Here is a 14,669-nt window from a genome sequence, read left to right as displayed (position 1 = left end):
TGAACCAAGATGGCGGATACCGCTGTATCTGCTCGCTCGGATGGACTGGACAAGACTGTCAGCAAGGTGAGTTCCTTCTGTTTTACAATAATTTTCTTTAGATTCGTTACTTCTCTTTGTTATAAAAGTCCTGTATCTTATCCAAACTGTTTCGTAGTATGATATCGGTATGAAAGCTCTTTCTGCTAACGTTATCACACAGACATAAATGAGTGTGTCGGAAACCCCTGTCAACATGGACGCTGCGTGAACAAAAATGGTGGATACAAATGTACCTGCTTAACTGGATGGACTGGACAGAACTGTCAGCAAGGTAGCTCCTTCTGGTGTAATAATTCTGTTTGAAGGTTGCAATTTTCTATCAGAAAATCGTATTTTCTGTTTTCTTATTTGCATTACAAATCCCTTCATGTTTCACAAGCATATTCATATTTAGGTGCAATCTTCTGCCTGAAAGTTAATTAACTAAGTTGGGTTCATAGTTCCTTTCCTTTACCACACAGATATAGACGAGTGTGCTAGAAAACCATGTCAACGTGGACGCTGTGTGAACCAAGATGGCGGATACAAATGTACCTGCTCACGTGGATGGAGGGGACAGAACTGTCAAAAAGGTGAGTTTCGCTATAAGTGTTTACCTGCATTATGTTTCCCTCTCTTTTTTCAGTAAACTTAAACATTCTGTTTTGATTTTTTTAAGTTTCGTATGTACCTCCTCGCCTGGATGGACATGGGCAGAACTGCCAACAAGGTTAATCATTTTCAAGCAGCATCAAAGATATCAAACCGGTTGCGTTGTCCTTTGTTATCATTAAATGTCTCTTTGAATGTCCTTCATTTTAAATAACCCAGTTACTAAATTGCATAACCTTAATAATACCTGTGATTTAACAGTCGCCACTGACTGCAACGCTGAATCCTGCCTACATGGAGACTGTGGGAACAAAGATGGCGGATACAAGTGCACCTGTAGGCAAGGGTGGCCTGGACAGAACTGTAACCGGGGTGAGTTTGTCGTAACTTGCCTATTAAGTGCCACAGTAACTGCCCTTGTTTTGCAATGGGTAAATAAGCAGGGAAACTTCAAATCATAACCAAAGTTTAGGGTCACATAACGTGTTGCATCTGTAGAAAAATACAACACGATGTCCATTTTCTTTCTTGAATAACAACAATGCCTTCTTTGTTAATGTGTGAATCATTAGCATATTGCATGCGAATTGTAATCAAGAATGAAAGTGTCTTTAAAGTACGGTACTAGTATGAAATTACTGTAGTTTCGGGTCAGTGGGAGAGGGCAAAAGAGTGTTAAATTTTTGCGATGATGAAATTATAGCGGTTGAATAGTGACAGTTCACAGTTCAAGAAATAAAGTACCTCGGTCTTCCTGTAGCTGAAAAGAAGTCACGCAAAAACATCGTTTTTCTGCTCGACCAACAATTCTTTCGTCTTCCCCTGAAGTTCAACGGACGGGGGTTTGGGGCGATTTCTAGACATTAAATTTACATTATGAAGAGACTATTCTTATTCTCATCTATCTATATCTATATATATCTATATTTTTATATCTGCTTGTGTAAAGAATTCTGATATATCCTAAGCTATATTACTGTATGTTTCAATGTTTTTCTAGAATTTCTAGAATGTTTGTGGTAATGTGTTTCCATGCGGCAGATCCCTATGATTGGGCACGTAAAGGTTCCACCAGGTACAAGGTATTTCTGGAGAGGAAGTCGTACACAGCGGCCCAGCAGACATGTGCGCAGAATCGCGGTCTACTTGCAGTGATTAAGACGGAGGCTGTGTACAAGTTTCTCCTTACTTTAATTCGGAGGGCTGATCCAAGAAGAGATTACTGGTTTGGGATGAACAATTTGGCCGTAAGTATCTACCTAAGTTCTATCTATCTAGTATGAATCTATCTATCTAACTATGAGCTTAAGTCAAGTATATATATACTTTATAAATTTATATTATATGTGACATCTTAATTTGACGTCACTGATCGGGCTGATCCATCAGGACGGGGTGAAATCCTGGTGTGATCATGACAATTTTCTGGCTGTAGCTCGTTAAAATGTTGACCTCGAGCTTTTTTTTAACCAAAACACACCTGACAAAACCAGCTTTACAGTGGCGGAAAAGATATGAGGTTTGAAATGTGTCTTGACGTAATTGATTTTGCTTGGCTCTCTTCCCTAAACTAGAATGGAAACAAATGGATGTGGTTAGACGGAACACCACTGGATGACTGCAGCTTCAGAAAATGGGCTCCGGGAGAACCGAACAAACAACAACCTTACCAGAACTGCGCTCATCTATGGGCAGCTAGAGGCCATCAGTGGGATGATCAGTACTGTGACGGGCAATATGGGGAAGCGTCCTTTGTCTGCCAAATAGGTAATGTTTTCATTCTTTATAAACACACAGTCTGGAATAAAAGATGAATGATAACTGTGACAAAAATCGCTTTCAGTATTTTCAACGGTTTTGAATCTACGTTTCAGCTGTTTTCTTCCTTTAAGTTGTTGTACATATTGCTTTACAGGTCCAGGAGAGGACTGCGACAAAGGTAATATAAAGTTATGACTTTTACGCATAGAAATCGGCTAATTCTTTTAAGGCATTGAAAACTGCGTAAACGTTATTTCAAACCATCGACTTAGAACTTATTTCGCTATCAATTTGAAAAAAATTTACTAGTAATCTTTGATAGTAAACAGTGCATCAACCACAACAACAAAGGTATAAGTGAGGAATGAGTAGGGCGTCTTGGCATCATCGTTATAGTAAGCCAATTTTACGTCAATGATAAATTGGGTACATTATAAATTGGTGCGCTATTTGGGAGATTGCCTTTTCACATTAAGCCCGCGACTGAAGTCGTAAACATTTATTTCTTATCTAATCTGTGTTATTATTGTTTGATCTTGCTGCCCTTTCAATTATCACACCAAAGTCATAGACTTATTCTGTAAAATGTGTCAATAACGTATATTGGTAGGGATCAGGTATATGGTCTTGGCAACCAACTAGAACACGTGAAATACTGTATACCCTCTTTCCCATACAGGAGGCGATGGATACACCAGCCTGGGTTGCTGGCAAGACACTTACGACAAACTCTTGCCGTCACTCGAGGGGGCAGATCCACGCCTTGATGGCCACTTTTTTTACCGTCAAAACGGCATCGAAAAGTGTTACCAGGTTGCACTTTCTCGCGGTTTTACCGTGTTTGGTGTGACGTATGGTGGCGCGTGTGTTGGGTCTGCTGATGGACATAACAAGTACATGAAGCGCCGGCGTACAACTGGCTGTACACGGGACGGCAAAGGTGGACATATGGCCATCGAGGTTTATCAGATTACAGGTCAGACTCCGGTAAATCGTGTAGATACCGAATGACGTGAAATCTCCATGTCAGAATACTGTAAATGAGATGATAAATGTCATGGCTGGGATACGTACTTTGACTACTCTGCACTATAAGTCATTGTAGTCCTGAACCATTCTTCGATAAAACATATTGTAGAAACAAAAACATATAGCCGTGTTAAACTGAATCATATATACGGCAAAAATACTTTTTGAACAATCTTCAAATTATGATCTTTCTGGTGTGGTCATTCTGTTTGAATGTTATCATTACAAATTAGTAACAGGTCTTCATTTTCTCATGTTGTGTTTGTGCATTGTGTTTGTTGGTCCGCGTCGGACGGGTCAAAGACTCGCTATCACGGCACAAGAGATGTATAGCCAACGTTGAAAATCGCGGACTAAGCCCCCCGCCCCCCCCGTGTAGACTATTTGACATTCAGTAGTTTCTAGCGAGGACCAATCAAATAGCTGTTGGCAGGTCACTGACATTGGGCGATAACTGTGAGCTTTTCGCACCCTTGCTTATCATGCAAATGCCGTGAACTCAAATCAAGCAGGCATTATTGTTCGTCATTTTGCACCGTGCGGGAGCTTTACTTGCTCACAAACAACTCTATATATCAGTTTTAAAAGTTTACTTTGGTGATCAAAAGATGACGGGACTGTAGCGAGTTTTCGTGCCATTAAACTATTTGAAATGACGGCCCTACTGTTTATTTCTGTCTCTTTTATTACGCGCTTTGTCACTTTAGTTCAATTTTTTCGTCAACTTGAACCTCAAGGCTTCGTGACGTAGTTGACTAGTGATTGGATTTGTAACTTTTGGACCAGAGTTCGAACCTGACGTGGTGCAATTTTTTAAACTTTTTAAACAAGTTTTCTTTGTTGAATATTTTACTTTTTATCACTATACGGTCGTACTTTTGTAACTGAAATGTTTCGCTTCTTGTCACTCCCCAAAAATGTTGTCACCCCCAAAAGTTGTGACTTTTGTTTGTCAAATTTATGCACTCAAGTCGTGTTGTTTGTTGATTATTCAGTCCGTCCTTCTATTCTATATAACCAGCATTCAAAGGGACCAGCTCATAAAAATACATGCTGCAAACTAAAGGAACCCTCACAAAGATGCCCTTTGCTATGTATTGACGGTATTTAACAGCTAGTAATCGACGGACAATAGGTGGGAAACATTCCTCCCTGGCCCTCGCGTGCCACCGGTCTGGCGTTAATTGGTTACTCTGCATTTGAAAGAATCGGCTTCATGGGCGTTGACCTCGCTAGAAATCTACTTCATAACATTTAGAGCTAGCCCCCCCCCCCCCCCCCCAAAAAAACAGCCCCGTTCCGAAGACTGCAAGGGATGGGGCAAAGGCTCACTATCATGGCAATCTCCGTTCCACAGCAAACTCCCTTCCTCGCCAAACTCCCTTTCCCGGCATAAGAGAACATAGCTAACGTTGAAAGTCGCGGACCAACGCCCCCCCCCCAAAAAAAACCCAGCCCCGTTCCGAAGACTGCAAGGAAGTCTATATAATAACTGCCATGGCTGGGAGACGTACTTTGTCTGCCCAGTAAAAGGTCATTGGTCCATTATCCGGTAAAACATATTCTAGGAAAAAAAACACTATCTGTGTTGAACTAAGTCATAGGCCTAGGCCTATGGCAAAAAAAAAAATTCGTTAACAGCATTTAAATGTGTCTCTTTGGGCTTAAGAATGGCATTTTTGATGGGAAAATTTTTGCTGTCAGACAAAGCTAAGTTTAATGATATTTCTAATAGAGAAAAAGACTTTATAGCTGCTTTCAGCGGTAATGCAGCAGAACGTAACGTTATATCTTGTTCTGGACATTATAGTGCACTAGTACTGCATGTGTGTGTGTGTGTGTGTGTGTGTGTGTGTGTGTGTGTGTGTGTGTGTGTGTGTGTGTGTGTGTGAAAATGTGGTCGACGGAACAGCCCCCCCCCCTTAATTTGGGTAACCAGACTCCTTAGAGTCGAGGCACGGAGGACTTGCTACCGATCCTCCACCGCACGCCTGCGTTGAACTTTACACCCGCCCCACTATCCAGCTAGCACCTACTATAAACTTGTTACAGTTAGGTCTAGGGTCCGTGAGCTGAGCTGAGGTAAGCTGATAGTGGTGGCCAGCTGTATAGTGGGGCGTGCGGCGAGGGATCGGTAGCAAGTCCGCCGCGCGCCGCCTCTAAGGAGTCTGGTCATCCGGAGTTAACCACACCAGTCTTTGTCAAGGAACGAACAATCCCAGGATTCCATGGCGTCACGTTAACGTTATGCATGCATCTTGATATTAACGCTTGCACTATCGTTTGTTACAGCTCCACGTGTACGTTGTAAGCAAGGATGGTCCAAATACAAACAGCACTGCTACTGGCTGGGCCGGGGATCTCCCGTTGACTGGCCTAGAGCAAGGTCACTATGTGAACGTCATGGTGCAGATCTTGCCTCCATCAAAGACGCTGACGAGAACAACTTCATTACCAGTCTCATCTCGAATGGTGGGCAATAAAGAGCTCCTTATCATCATCAATAGTGATGAGTGTTTTTTGACTGATAGTAACGCGTTAACGATAAAGTTGATGCATTTACCAAACATTTTCAAGATGTCGTAGTGGGTTTCATATCATTAAACGAAGCAGAAACAATCCGGACAGTTTTGATAATCGTTCTAGCCCATTCATTATGCCAGGGCGTATTTCCAACCCGGCGCCCGGCTTTTCAGTTTGCAGGAACGACAAGCATGATATGAAAGACAGGATACACACCAAACGTGAAAATAGGAATGAGAATGATTTGTGTACATCCCCGGATATACACATTTACTTTTCGTTCCCTCAAACAGGTGACAACCGGGACCTGGTTTTCGAAGTGTCCCTAGCCCTGATCAGGACATCACCGGTTATTTTGTCGCCTATTATATTACCAACTGATTTTCAAAAGAAGGCTATCTTGAAAGACCTTAATCTCCAGACAGATGTACCGGTGACAGAAGATAGTATCAAAGCTGGCAAAGGAGTGTAGCCTACCAAGGAGTCTCACCAACCATTGTATATCTGTTTATATGGCCACAGGGAGGGGCAGCAACGCCATTATTGAATAGAAATGCTCCTATGTTTCAGTGATGGCAGATTCGCGGTGGCTGGTGATACTCCTTGGTCGGCTACACTGCTTTGCCAGCTTTGATACTATTCTATGCCACTTAGAATTAGATTAGAAAGACCTTAATGATCACAATGAGTCTAGTTTAGGTGAATATCAATAAAAAGACTTATAGTTTATAGAAAGGTCCGGAAATTTCAACTATACTCTTTGATTTCGGTCACGAAATGTTTGTATTATTGCAGTATTTGACTGATTTCAAAACTAAAGGATGTGGTTGATGATTGGCCAGCGATAACGGAACACAAGACTCGCCATGTAATGTTACGTAACCCGAGTTATAAGACAATGTATCATTACAACATGTGTGATGATTGCTTGCCAGATAATCGGACGTTTTTCTTATGATCAACAGGTTTATCCACAAGTTGGAAAACCTGGCAATTATTCTGGATTGGGCTTCGTACACGTCCGAATATAGCATCGAGGTGGGCAGATGGGTCAAGTGCTGTGTACACAAACTGGGATCCGAGTCAACCTAACGAGCCTGATCGGCATTTTATAGAGATCTGTGTCGTGACGGTGAGTAGAACCTAAATGAAAAAGCGTATTTGTAGCCTAGTAAAGAGGTACATCAAGAGGGTAAAGAGGAACTTTTCATCGACTGGAACCGTTTCCCAACCTACTTGGTTTTCCTGACAAGAAAATGTCCATGCACAAGACAACGTTCATAACTTTTTCTTGTTGATGTAACTTCCATCTAAGATGAACGCACTTGATAGATGTTATTGCCGAAATCAAAAGAAGGTAACTATGATAAAGATTCGACAGGCAACATTTGCGAGCAAATGCAGCATATTTCAACGTAACCATCTGCCGCCCTTGCAAAATGGACTGTTGCAAAATTGGATTTTTAAAAAGCCAACCTACGTGCGAGAATGGACTCTTCGTGAAGCAATTAAAATGGACGAGTTCAAAAACACTTTCACTAAAAAATGGACTCCGAATATAATCATCCCCGTCCAAAGTTGAATCTTAAAAAACTTCACCCCTCAAAAAATATTACCCCTCGCGACCATGCATGGATCCTTTCAGTAGTACCCACATTTAAGATGGACAAGTCAAAAAACACTTTCGGTCAATAAATTGAATTTGGAGTCACTACCCCAGTCCATAATTGAATTCTAAAGATATTTCCCCCTCTGTGCAAGTATTAACCTCCCAGTGCCACCCTTATGTAAAGTTGAACAGTTCTAGCCTGGGTACCACTCGATTTTTACCGGGGCTCCTTACACTCGCTACCCTAAACAAAATAGGGTAGCGAGTGTAAGGAGCCCCGGTAGAAATTGGATTGTACCCAGGCTAGAACAGTTCAACACTTCATCTAAAAAAGGAACCCTAGTCTAAAATGAATTTAAAAGACTGCAATTATGGATTCTTCCAGTGCACCAAACCCCCCAAAAGACAAAGAAATCAATTTGAATTGTATTTTGGCAAAAATTAAATATGGATTCTTTGAATAAATATCTAATGCATCCCTATACTACATTTCAGGTCATGTGATTGTAATATCAGCGTTCAGATGGTCAAAATATACACTCTTGGGATAGAAATGTCCAAAAATGTCAATAAAATCATTTAAAGGCAGATACGTAAAAAAAGAAAACGCCCGGGATATTGGCTTTATTACCCTTGTGTCAAATTTCAGATGTATCAATTTGAAGATGTTACAGGAAGAGGAGGGGGGGGGGGGGGGAGAAGAAGAATCATAATGAAAAGCAAGACATTCAACCCATACCTGTGATATGGTTGAAATATGATAACTTGCCAATGAGTATATGACCTTTGTTGTGTTGGTATTTTCAACAGGGCGAATTTGGCAGGTGGGATGACAGGAAGTGCGACATGCGGCTTCATTACATCTGTAAAATGTAGCAAAATTATAGAGAACCAACGACATCCTTAAAAATGAACTTTACAGAGATTTGCGAACCTGTCTGACTGTGAATGCAGTATGTATGTTAACATCTTGCATGTCATATTTTGATGGCCGGACAAAAGGTAAATGTAAGTTAGGTCACCCTGACGTAATTTTATGAATGACATCCGCGTGCGCATTGATTTTCGCCTGTTCTCCAAAGGAAATTATTACAATGGCGACGATGGTCTCTTACAATCTTACTGAAGGTGAACATAAGATAACCAAGCCTGGGAAAGAATGGGCTGGATGTTAAGTCCTGTGGTTTAATTTTTTTCGCCCTAGCGCACTAGTTTGGGGGTCTTCAGATTATGTCGTCCATACAATCAAATCAGTGTGGTATTAAATTGAACCACTAATTTCCAGAAAAAAGGCCAGCTTTCAAGATGGAAGAAATGGAACTCAACTTGTGTCGAAAACACAGAGGGACGACATTCATACTGAATTTTATACTGATGTTATAATCTTGTGTAGACATTTGATTCACCGCCAAAGAGACTGTGAGAGTGATATGGGTGTGATAGTGGTAAGATTTACATTACTACAGTACATGAAGCTAAAATTGTTAAATATCATTGTAAGTAAAATGCATGTAGAAATTAGCGTCAAACATAATTTGACTTTTGTGTTTGTTAGTCATGTTTGATCTATATACGGTTTCATATCAAGATTGAGTCATTTTATTTCACATTGATATGCGATGTCCACTGTTACTTATTTTTATTTAAATTGATCATTTGATGTTATGTTTCAGTTATCTTCTGCTATTATAATGTAATTCTATGTTGGGGTCCCCCGGGCTTCTATAAAACCGCTGACAGGTGATACTAGAAATGTATTTCTTAGATGAATGAATAGGATGAAAAAAGGAAAAACATTGACTTATCACATGCATCGTTATGGTTTGTGTAGAACACTAGAGTCGTAAAGCTTTAAAGATTCAGACTAACCAATGATGTATCAAATGTAAATTGTTGCTCATGGTGCAATCAAGTGGCCTATGTAAATGGCTTCATGCCAGCAATCTAAAACACAGCATACAGTAAAGCAAACTTTCGTGAGCGAACATTTCGGGTTGGGCAAATAGGGGCCAGCCAACGGGTCGGGCGGGTTATGGGGTGCGTGCGACTGCGGCCGGGTAGCGAACCATTGCCGCTTGCCTTTATTTATAGAAGTCTGTGCTCCCAGGGTAAAACACAACGTACAGTAAAACAAACCTTCTATGTGGTATTGCTATTTAATGCTAGACGTAAACAAGTGATTTAAAAAAAAAAAAGTTTTAGCCAAGACATGTATATTACCAAACCAAGAGTCAAGTCTGACATTGTGAACAATGATACAAATGTGCTGTAAAGTACGGCATTGTGAACTATGAAACTAGTCGTGCATAGAAGTCATTGAATTAGTCCTATGTGCCTATTTAATATTCAACTTAAACGTAGAAACTGTGAAGTTGAAACAGTCTGGACGAGATGGTTGTCTCCAGTAGTGCAACTGGAATGCATATGTATACTGTTGGTCTTTAAAAATGAAATAGTGCGTTATAATGACTTGTTGAAAATGGAGGCATAATATTGTTCAAATTGAACAACATTATGCATCCATTTACGATTTAATTTATGCTCTTGTAATCTACTTCGTTGTTTTCTTTAAAAATGCAGATGTTAGCCTTTTACACATTTGTATGGTTTTAGACAAACAAGTACTGATATGACAACGCAGTGTATTGTAATAAAAGTAGATTCAATCTACAGTCGTGAACAATTTCTCCCATGGAATATGTATGGTGTCTTTTCAGCAAGATTCACTACTATGTCATGATGTCAGTGAATACATCATCACATGAACATATTCTCCTTATTACTGAGCACTTATCATATGCAAAACAATGAAACATATTGTTCATTATCAACAGATTCACTTTTATTTATTTCTGTCCCTTCATCCTGATAGATTACTAGTATACAGTTGTTGGTGACAGCTGATTGGATGCGGACTAATCTTACTACTATACTTAACTGCTCATAGTTTGCACAAATGACTCTGCAGGAAAGTGACACACTTAACTTTCGTTCCAAAGTAGTCAACACTAGCCTTTATTCGCGGGGTAACCTATACCCGTTGTTTAGGCCCCCTTTCCACTAGACGGCGATCGTGCTGCGACCTAAAGAGGATATGTGTAACCTTCGCTTTCACACTGGGTATATCATACAAAATGTAAAAGTGTGACTGAGAAGACGACAAAACACAAAAATTGTAAAAAAATATTCGTTTCTTTTCTATAGAATTCGTTGTGGGATCTGTCAAATTTGACGTCACAGAGAGAGCGTAGCGAGAGCACGTCCAAGTGGAAAGGGGGTATTTGGGATCACATGTCGATGGACGGTGGTTTCGAACTGCTATATTTTGAAAATATTGTAATTTGTAAAAAGACTTTCTTTGACTGATCATGAGACGCGTCTGATTAAACAGAAATGGCTTCCTCTAGCCTCTGCGACTACGCGTGGCACTGAATATAGAACAGCCGACCGGTTTAACTTGTGCTTAAAGTATTATTATGCAAATGATAGAAACCAGATTTCTTATCGCATGTTTGCGATATACAACATTATGTCTCCTTAAAGTAAACAAAAATAATGGTCTTGCTGTAAACCGTAGCAACCGTTACCACAGCAACCTGTTTCACAATGGTATTGGAATGATGTGTGTTTACGGTAATGCTAAATGCTATCAGTATCAGTGATACGTAACAGCGCGTCAGCTGGTAAGTAGTCGAGGTCGGGGGTCAATCTGGACTAAAAATGTTTCACTGATCGTTTCGAACCCTCCGTCTATCACATAGGATGTTTCTGAGTCATTACGGATAGCACTGTGTAAACTGCTTGACGACCATGGGGACTCAAATCGAAGCCAGGTTAGGCACCACACGGACACGTCCGTCGGCGCCGACGATTTCTCCAGGAGCTGTACGGGGGAGGGTGGACTATCTCCCGAAGAACTGGCAGCTCTACAGCGCTGGTGTCAGCATGGCAGCCGGCGGGCTGACGCAGGTTATACACCACCCGCTATACACGCTGAAAACCTTCATACAGACCCCGCACTTCTCGTGGAAGGACTTCCTAGGACGAACTGTCCACAGTCCTCTCGGATTTCTCTACAGAGGTATACATGTACTTCTTTGCATTTGTGTTGTAGCGTCACCGTGTTCAGCTTATGTCGTGTTGCTATTTATACCGACCGAGTCTACAACAACATTGAACAGATATCAATGTCATCTACCCCCTCCGTACGTCCTCCGGATCGTTGTTGCTTATCATGAGAGTTATAAAAGCAGTAACAATGTTCAAGTAGAAAAAGTAGCTGTTGCATCAGCTTTGAAATGTGGGCCTAATTATGTAAAACAAGCTTGTTCTTCTGGAAATATCATATCTCACTTAAGAATCAACATAGTTTTTATTTGGGCGATGAGATTATACACGTCTGTCCTGTACGCTGTTTTATGGGGTTTTCATTAAGTTGTTACGTATACAAAATAAAATGGGGTCAGTGTCTGTGACCCAGGCGTACATGTGACCTACTTGTTTGACCTGTATGACCAGCGCCCGTGGAACTAAGCCATTTCAATACGTGCACTGACTGTTGTCTGACACGTGGCAGCAAAATACTAACAAAGTTATTTGTTCTTCTGTTACATATGAAGAAAGCTAAAGCGATTGTTCAACGTAAGGATATCTAAATATTTATCAGTACTTTGTAGTACCGTCAGATGACGTACATAACACTACACAGAATCTGATCAATGAAAAGTATTTGATCAAAACACAAAGTACTCTCGTACGCGCAGTGGCAGCCAACTTTCTGAACTGTTTTAGGACACTATAAAGCATTGAAATCGTACAAAGTAATCTTAGCTGTGAAAATTATATACATATCTAATATTAAAATCATCGTCATTCGTTTTATTGATGACATCTTCTAATAAGACACCCTACTGAATAAAAGAAAACTGATGCGCATGAGGGTGCACGAATCAGAATGAATCGAACCCAAAGGAATCAACCCAACCTTGCCCAGCCCAACTTCGTCCTATATCGATGACGATGTCGTCCAAGCACTGTCCTCAACCTTTGCCTGTAGTTTCGTGAGGGTATAATCTCTACCCTAGTCTCTCTCTCTATCTGTCAATCTCTCTCTCTCTCTCTCTCTCTCTCTCTGCCCCATCTCTGTCTCTAGTCTAAGTGCATGTCTCTCTTCAAGGCAGTTATCGGACCAATAATGAAGTAATTTATTTCAACCAACAAGACAAATTTAAAAGAATGTTACACTAGTAAGGCACTGAATACTAGAAGTCTTACAAGGCTTTTGGGCGGAGAAATAGGTGAGATATCGGTCTATATATTCAAATTTATTAATTGGTTATCCTGTTCTCGTCCCCAGGTGTAGTATCTCGTTCCCTGGGTGTCATGCCAGAGAGAATGTTAAAGATGCAATGTTGGATCGTGACGACGAGGTTTCTGACGGACTTGCGAGGGGAACAGTCTCCGGGGGTCTGGATTTTAGGCGGACTAGCGGCTGGTGTGGGTACTGCAGTCGTGGCCTCTCCCACTGAGCTTGTCATGGTGCGGGCGCAGGTCTACGGCCACCGGTTCAGAGATGTCTGGAGGACAACAGGTTATATGGATCTAACAAAAGGTTTAATTTTTGTATCATAGGTGTTAGGTGTTGAAGCTAAAACATTGGGATTTGGTGTATCAAGGTATAGAATACCGAACAATAGATTCTTCATTTTTGTAATTTCACATCTACTTCTCATTTTGCAGCTGTTTTCTACGATATGCAGCGCGGTAAAATTTTTTTTATCGGAAACGGCCTAAAATTTATGCGCGAGCGGATGTCATCCATTTAATCAAACCAACACGAACAATCCAGCTGCTACGCTAAGTGTATATTGATGGGACAACGCATCCTTGTCTGCACTAAGTATGTCCAACCAGGTATGGGGAGGGGAAAGTCTGAAAATGCTCTTCGATGTGTAAAAACAACATTGGCTTGTTTCCACAAAGTCTACAGCTTTGAATGGACAAATTGCTAGTGCACATGTACGTTACCTTTCACTTGTCTTATTTTTCGTAGAATGCTTTTAACAAATTCCAATATAATTTGACAATATTCAATAAGTCCGTCGTTGATAGCAAATCTTGCTAGATATAAGTTGGCTTAAACGCTGGTTGGATTATTACACATCATCACCCAACGACGCCCAATCCCTATTTTTTTTAAACCTTCAGATATGTACAGAGGTTTCGGATCCGCACTATTCCGTGACGTCACATTTAACGCCTTCTTCTTCGTCGGTCGGGAGGCAGGAGTACGCCGGTATGAGACCCAACATGGTCACCGCTGTCCTGACCACAAACGCTTCCAGATAGGACTTGTAGCAGGTGCTTGGATACTGGTATTTCTTTATAGGCATGTGATATGTACAATTTCCCCTTATCACGTGATAGTCAACACCAGTCACGTGACAAAAACTCCGAAATGAGACATTTGACACATAGTTCAGAACTTCTGAGTGTGTAGGGGTGAAGTCATGTTGTCAGGTACTAAATTTTATTTCTATGAATGTAGAAAAATGCCAAAGTCAATCTTTATCACGGAAGTCCCATTACTTTCTTCGCTGTTATATTCATTAATCTTCAGTCGCAGAATGTTACCCGACCTACTGTCCGATTTTATTAGGCTCCAGCTCTTTTTGACGTTTTTTAGGCGTTTTTATCGGGCTTTTTATTTTGTGGCGTTTTGTTGGTGTCTCGCGGCCGCCGGCGAGAGTACCCGACCGACTCCATACCTTGTTTATGGTAATTTGTTAATCCCGCTGATTTGCCGAACTTAAGATTACAACATGCACGTGTATAGCACTAAATTATACATACAGAGATTAAGCTTAAGTATCGTGAATTCGAAGTATCGCAATTATCTGTTTCACCTTCCTTACAGGCAGTATTAGCTGTACTGCAGCGACCCCTATGGACTTAGTCAAGACGCGCATCCAGGCTGCTGTGCAGTGCGACCCAACCTCGCAGCGGGGCGTTATCTTCTTCGTCAAATCTATAGTGCGGGAAGGAGGAATATTGAGACTCTGGCAAGGCTTAGGGACCAGACTGATGATTTTGCCCAGCACGCTCTCGCTCTTTA

The 14,669-nt window shown here is 41.0% G+C and overlaps 2 protein-coding genes across 2 annotated transcripts in view; both read left to right on the top strand.

Annotated features, from left to right (window-relative positions):
• Positions 1 to 208: 208 nt before the first annotated feature.
• On the top strand, positions 209 to 5,906 carry LOC118430098 (neurocan core protein-like). The gene is made up of 8 exons (XM_035840808.1): positions 209 to 212; positions 504 to 614; positions 895 to 1,005; positions 1,675 to 1,880; positions 2,208 to 2,400; positions 2,549 to 2,572; positions 3,074 to 3,370; positions 5,716 to 5,906. Exons 1-8 carry the CDS (start codon positions 209 to 211, stop codon positions 5,904 to 5,906), a joined length of 1,137 nt encoding a protein of 378 aa, XP_035696701.1.
• Positions 5,907 to 11,365: 5,459 nt separating this feature from the next.
• Positions 11,366 to 14,669, top strand: part of LOC118430097 (calcium-binding mitochondrial carrier protein Aralar1-like) — a 6,851-nt gene continuing 3,547 nt past the window's right edge. Inside the window, exons 1-3 of the mRNA XM_035840807.1 lie at positions 11,366 to 11,636; positions 12,912 to 13,145; positions 13,763 to 13,915. Coding sequence (XP_035696700.1) covers positions 11,366 to 11,636; positions 12,912 to 13,145; positions 13,763 to 13,915 — 658 coding nt within the window. The remainder of the gene's footprint in view (positions 11,637 to 12,911; positions 13,146 to 13,762; positions 13,916 to 14,669) is intronic.

Source organism: Branchiostoma floridae, chromosome 14 (genome assembly GCF_000003815.2).
Source record: "Branchiostoma floridae strain S238N-H82 chromosome 14, Bfl_VNyyK, whole genome shotgun sequence".
Classification (NCBI taxonomy): domain Eukaryota; kingdom Metazoa; phylum Chordata; class Leptocardii; order Amphioxiformes; family Branchiostomatidae; genus Branchiostoma; species Branchiostoma floridae.
This window is presented reverse-complemented; position numbering and strand designations above follow the sequence as displayed.

What these genes read in the sequence shown, in the direction of transcription:
- LOC118430098 (XM_035840808.1), top strand. An exon ending in GGGACAGAACTGTCAAAAAG is followed by an intron (nt 615 to 894) that starts GTGAGTTTCGCT and finishes GTGATTTAACAG; the next exon opens with TCGCCACTGACTGCAACGCT. An exon ending in CGAGGTTTATCAGATTACAG is followed by an intron (nt 3,371 to 5,715) that starts GTCAGACTCCGG and finishes CGTTTGTTACAG; the next exon opens with CTCCACGTGTACGTTGTAAG.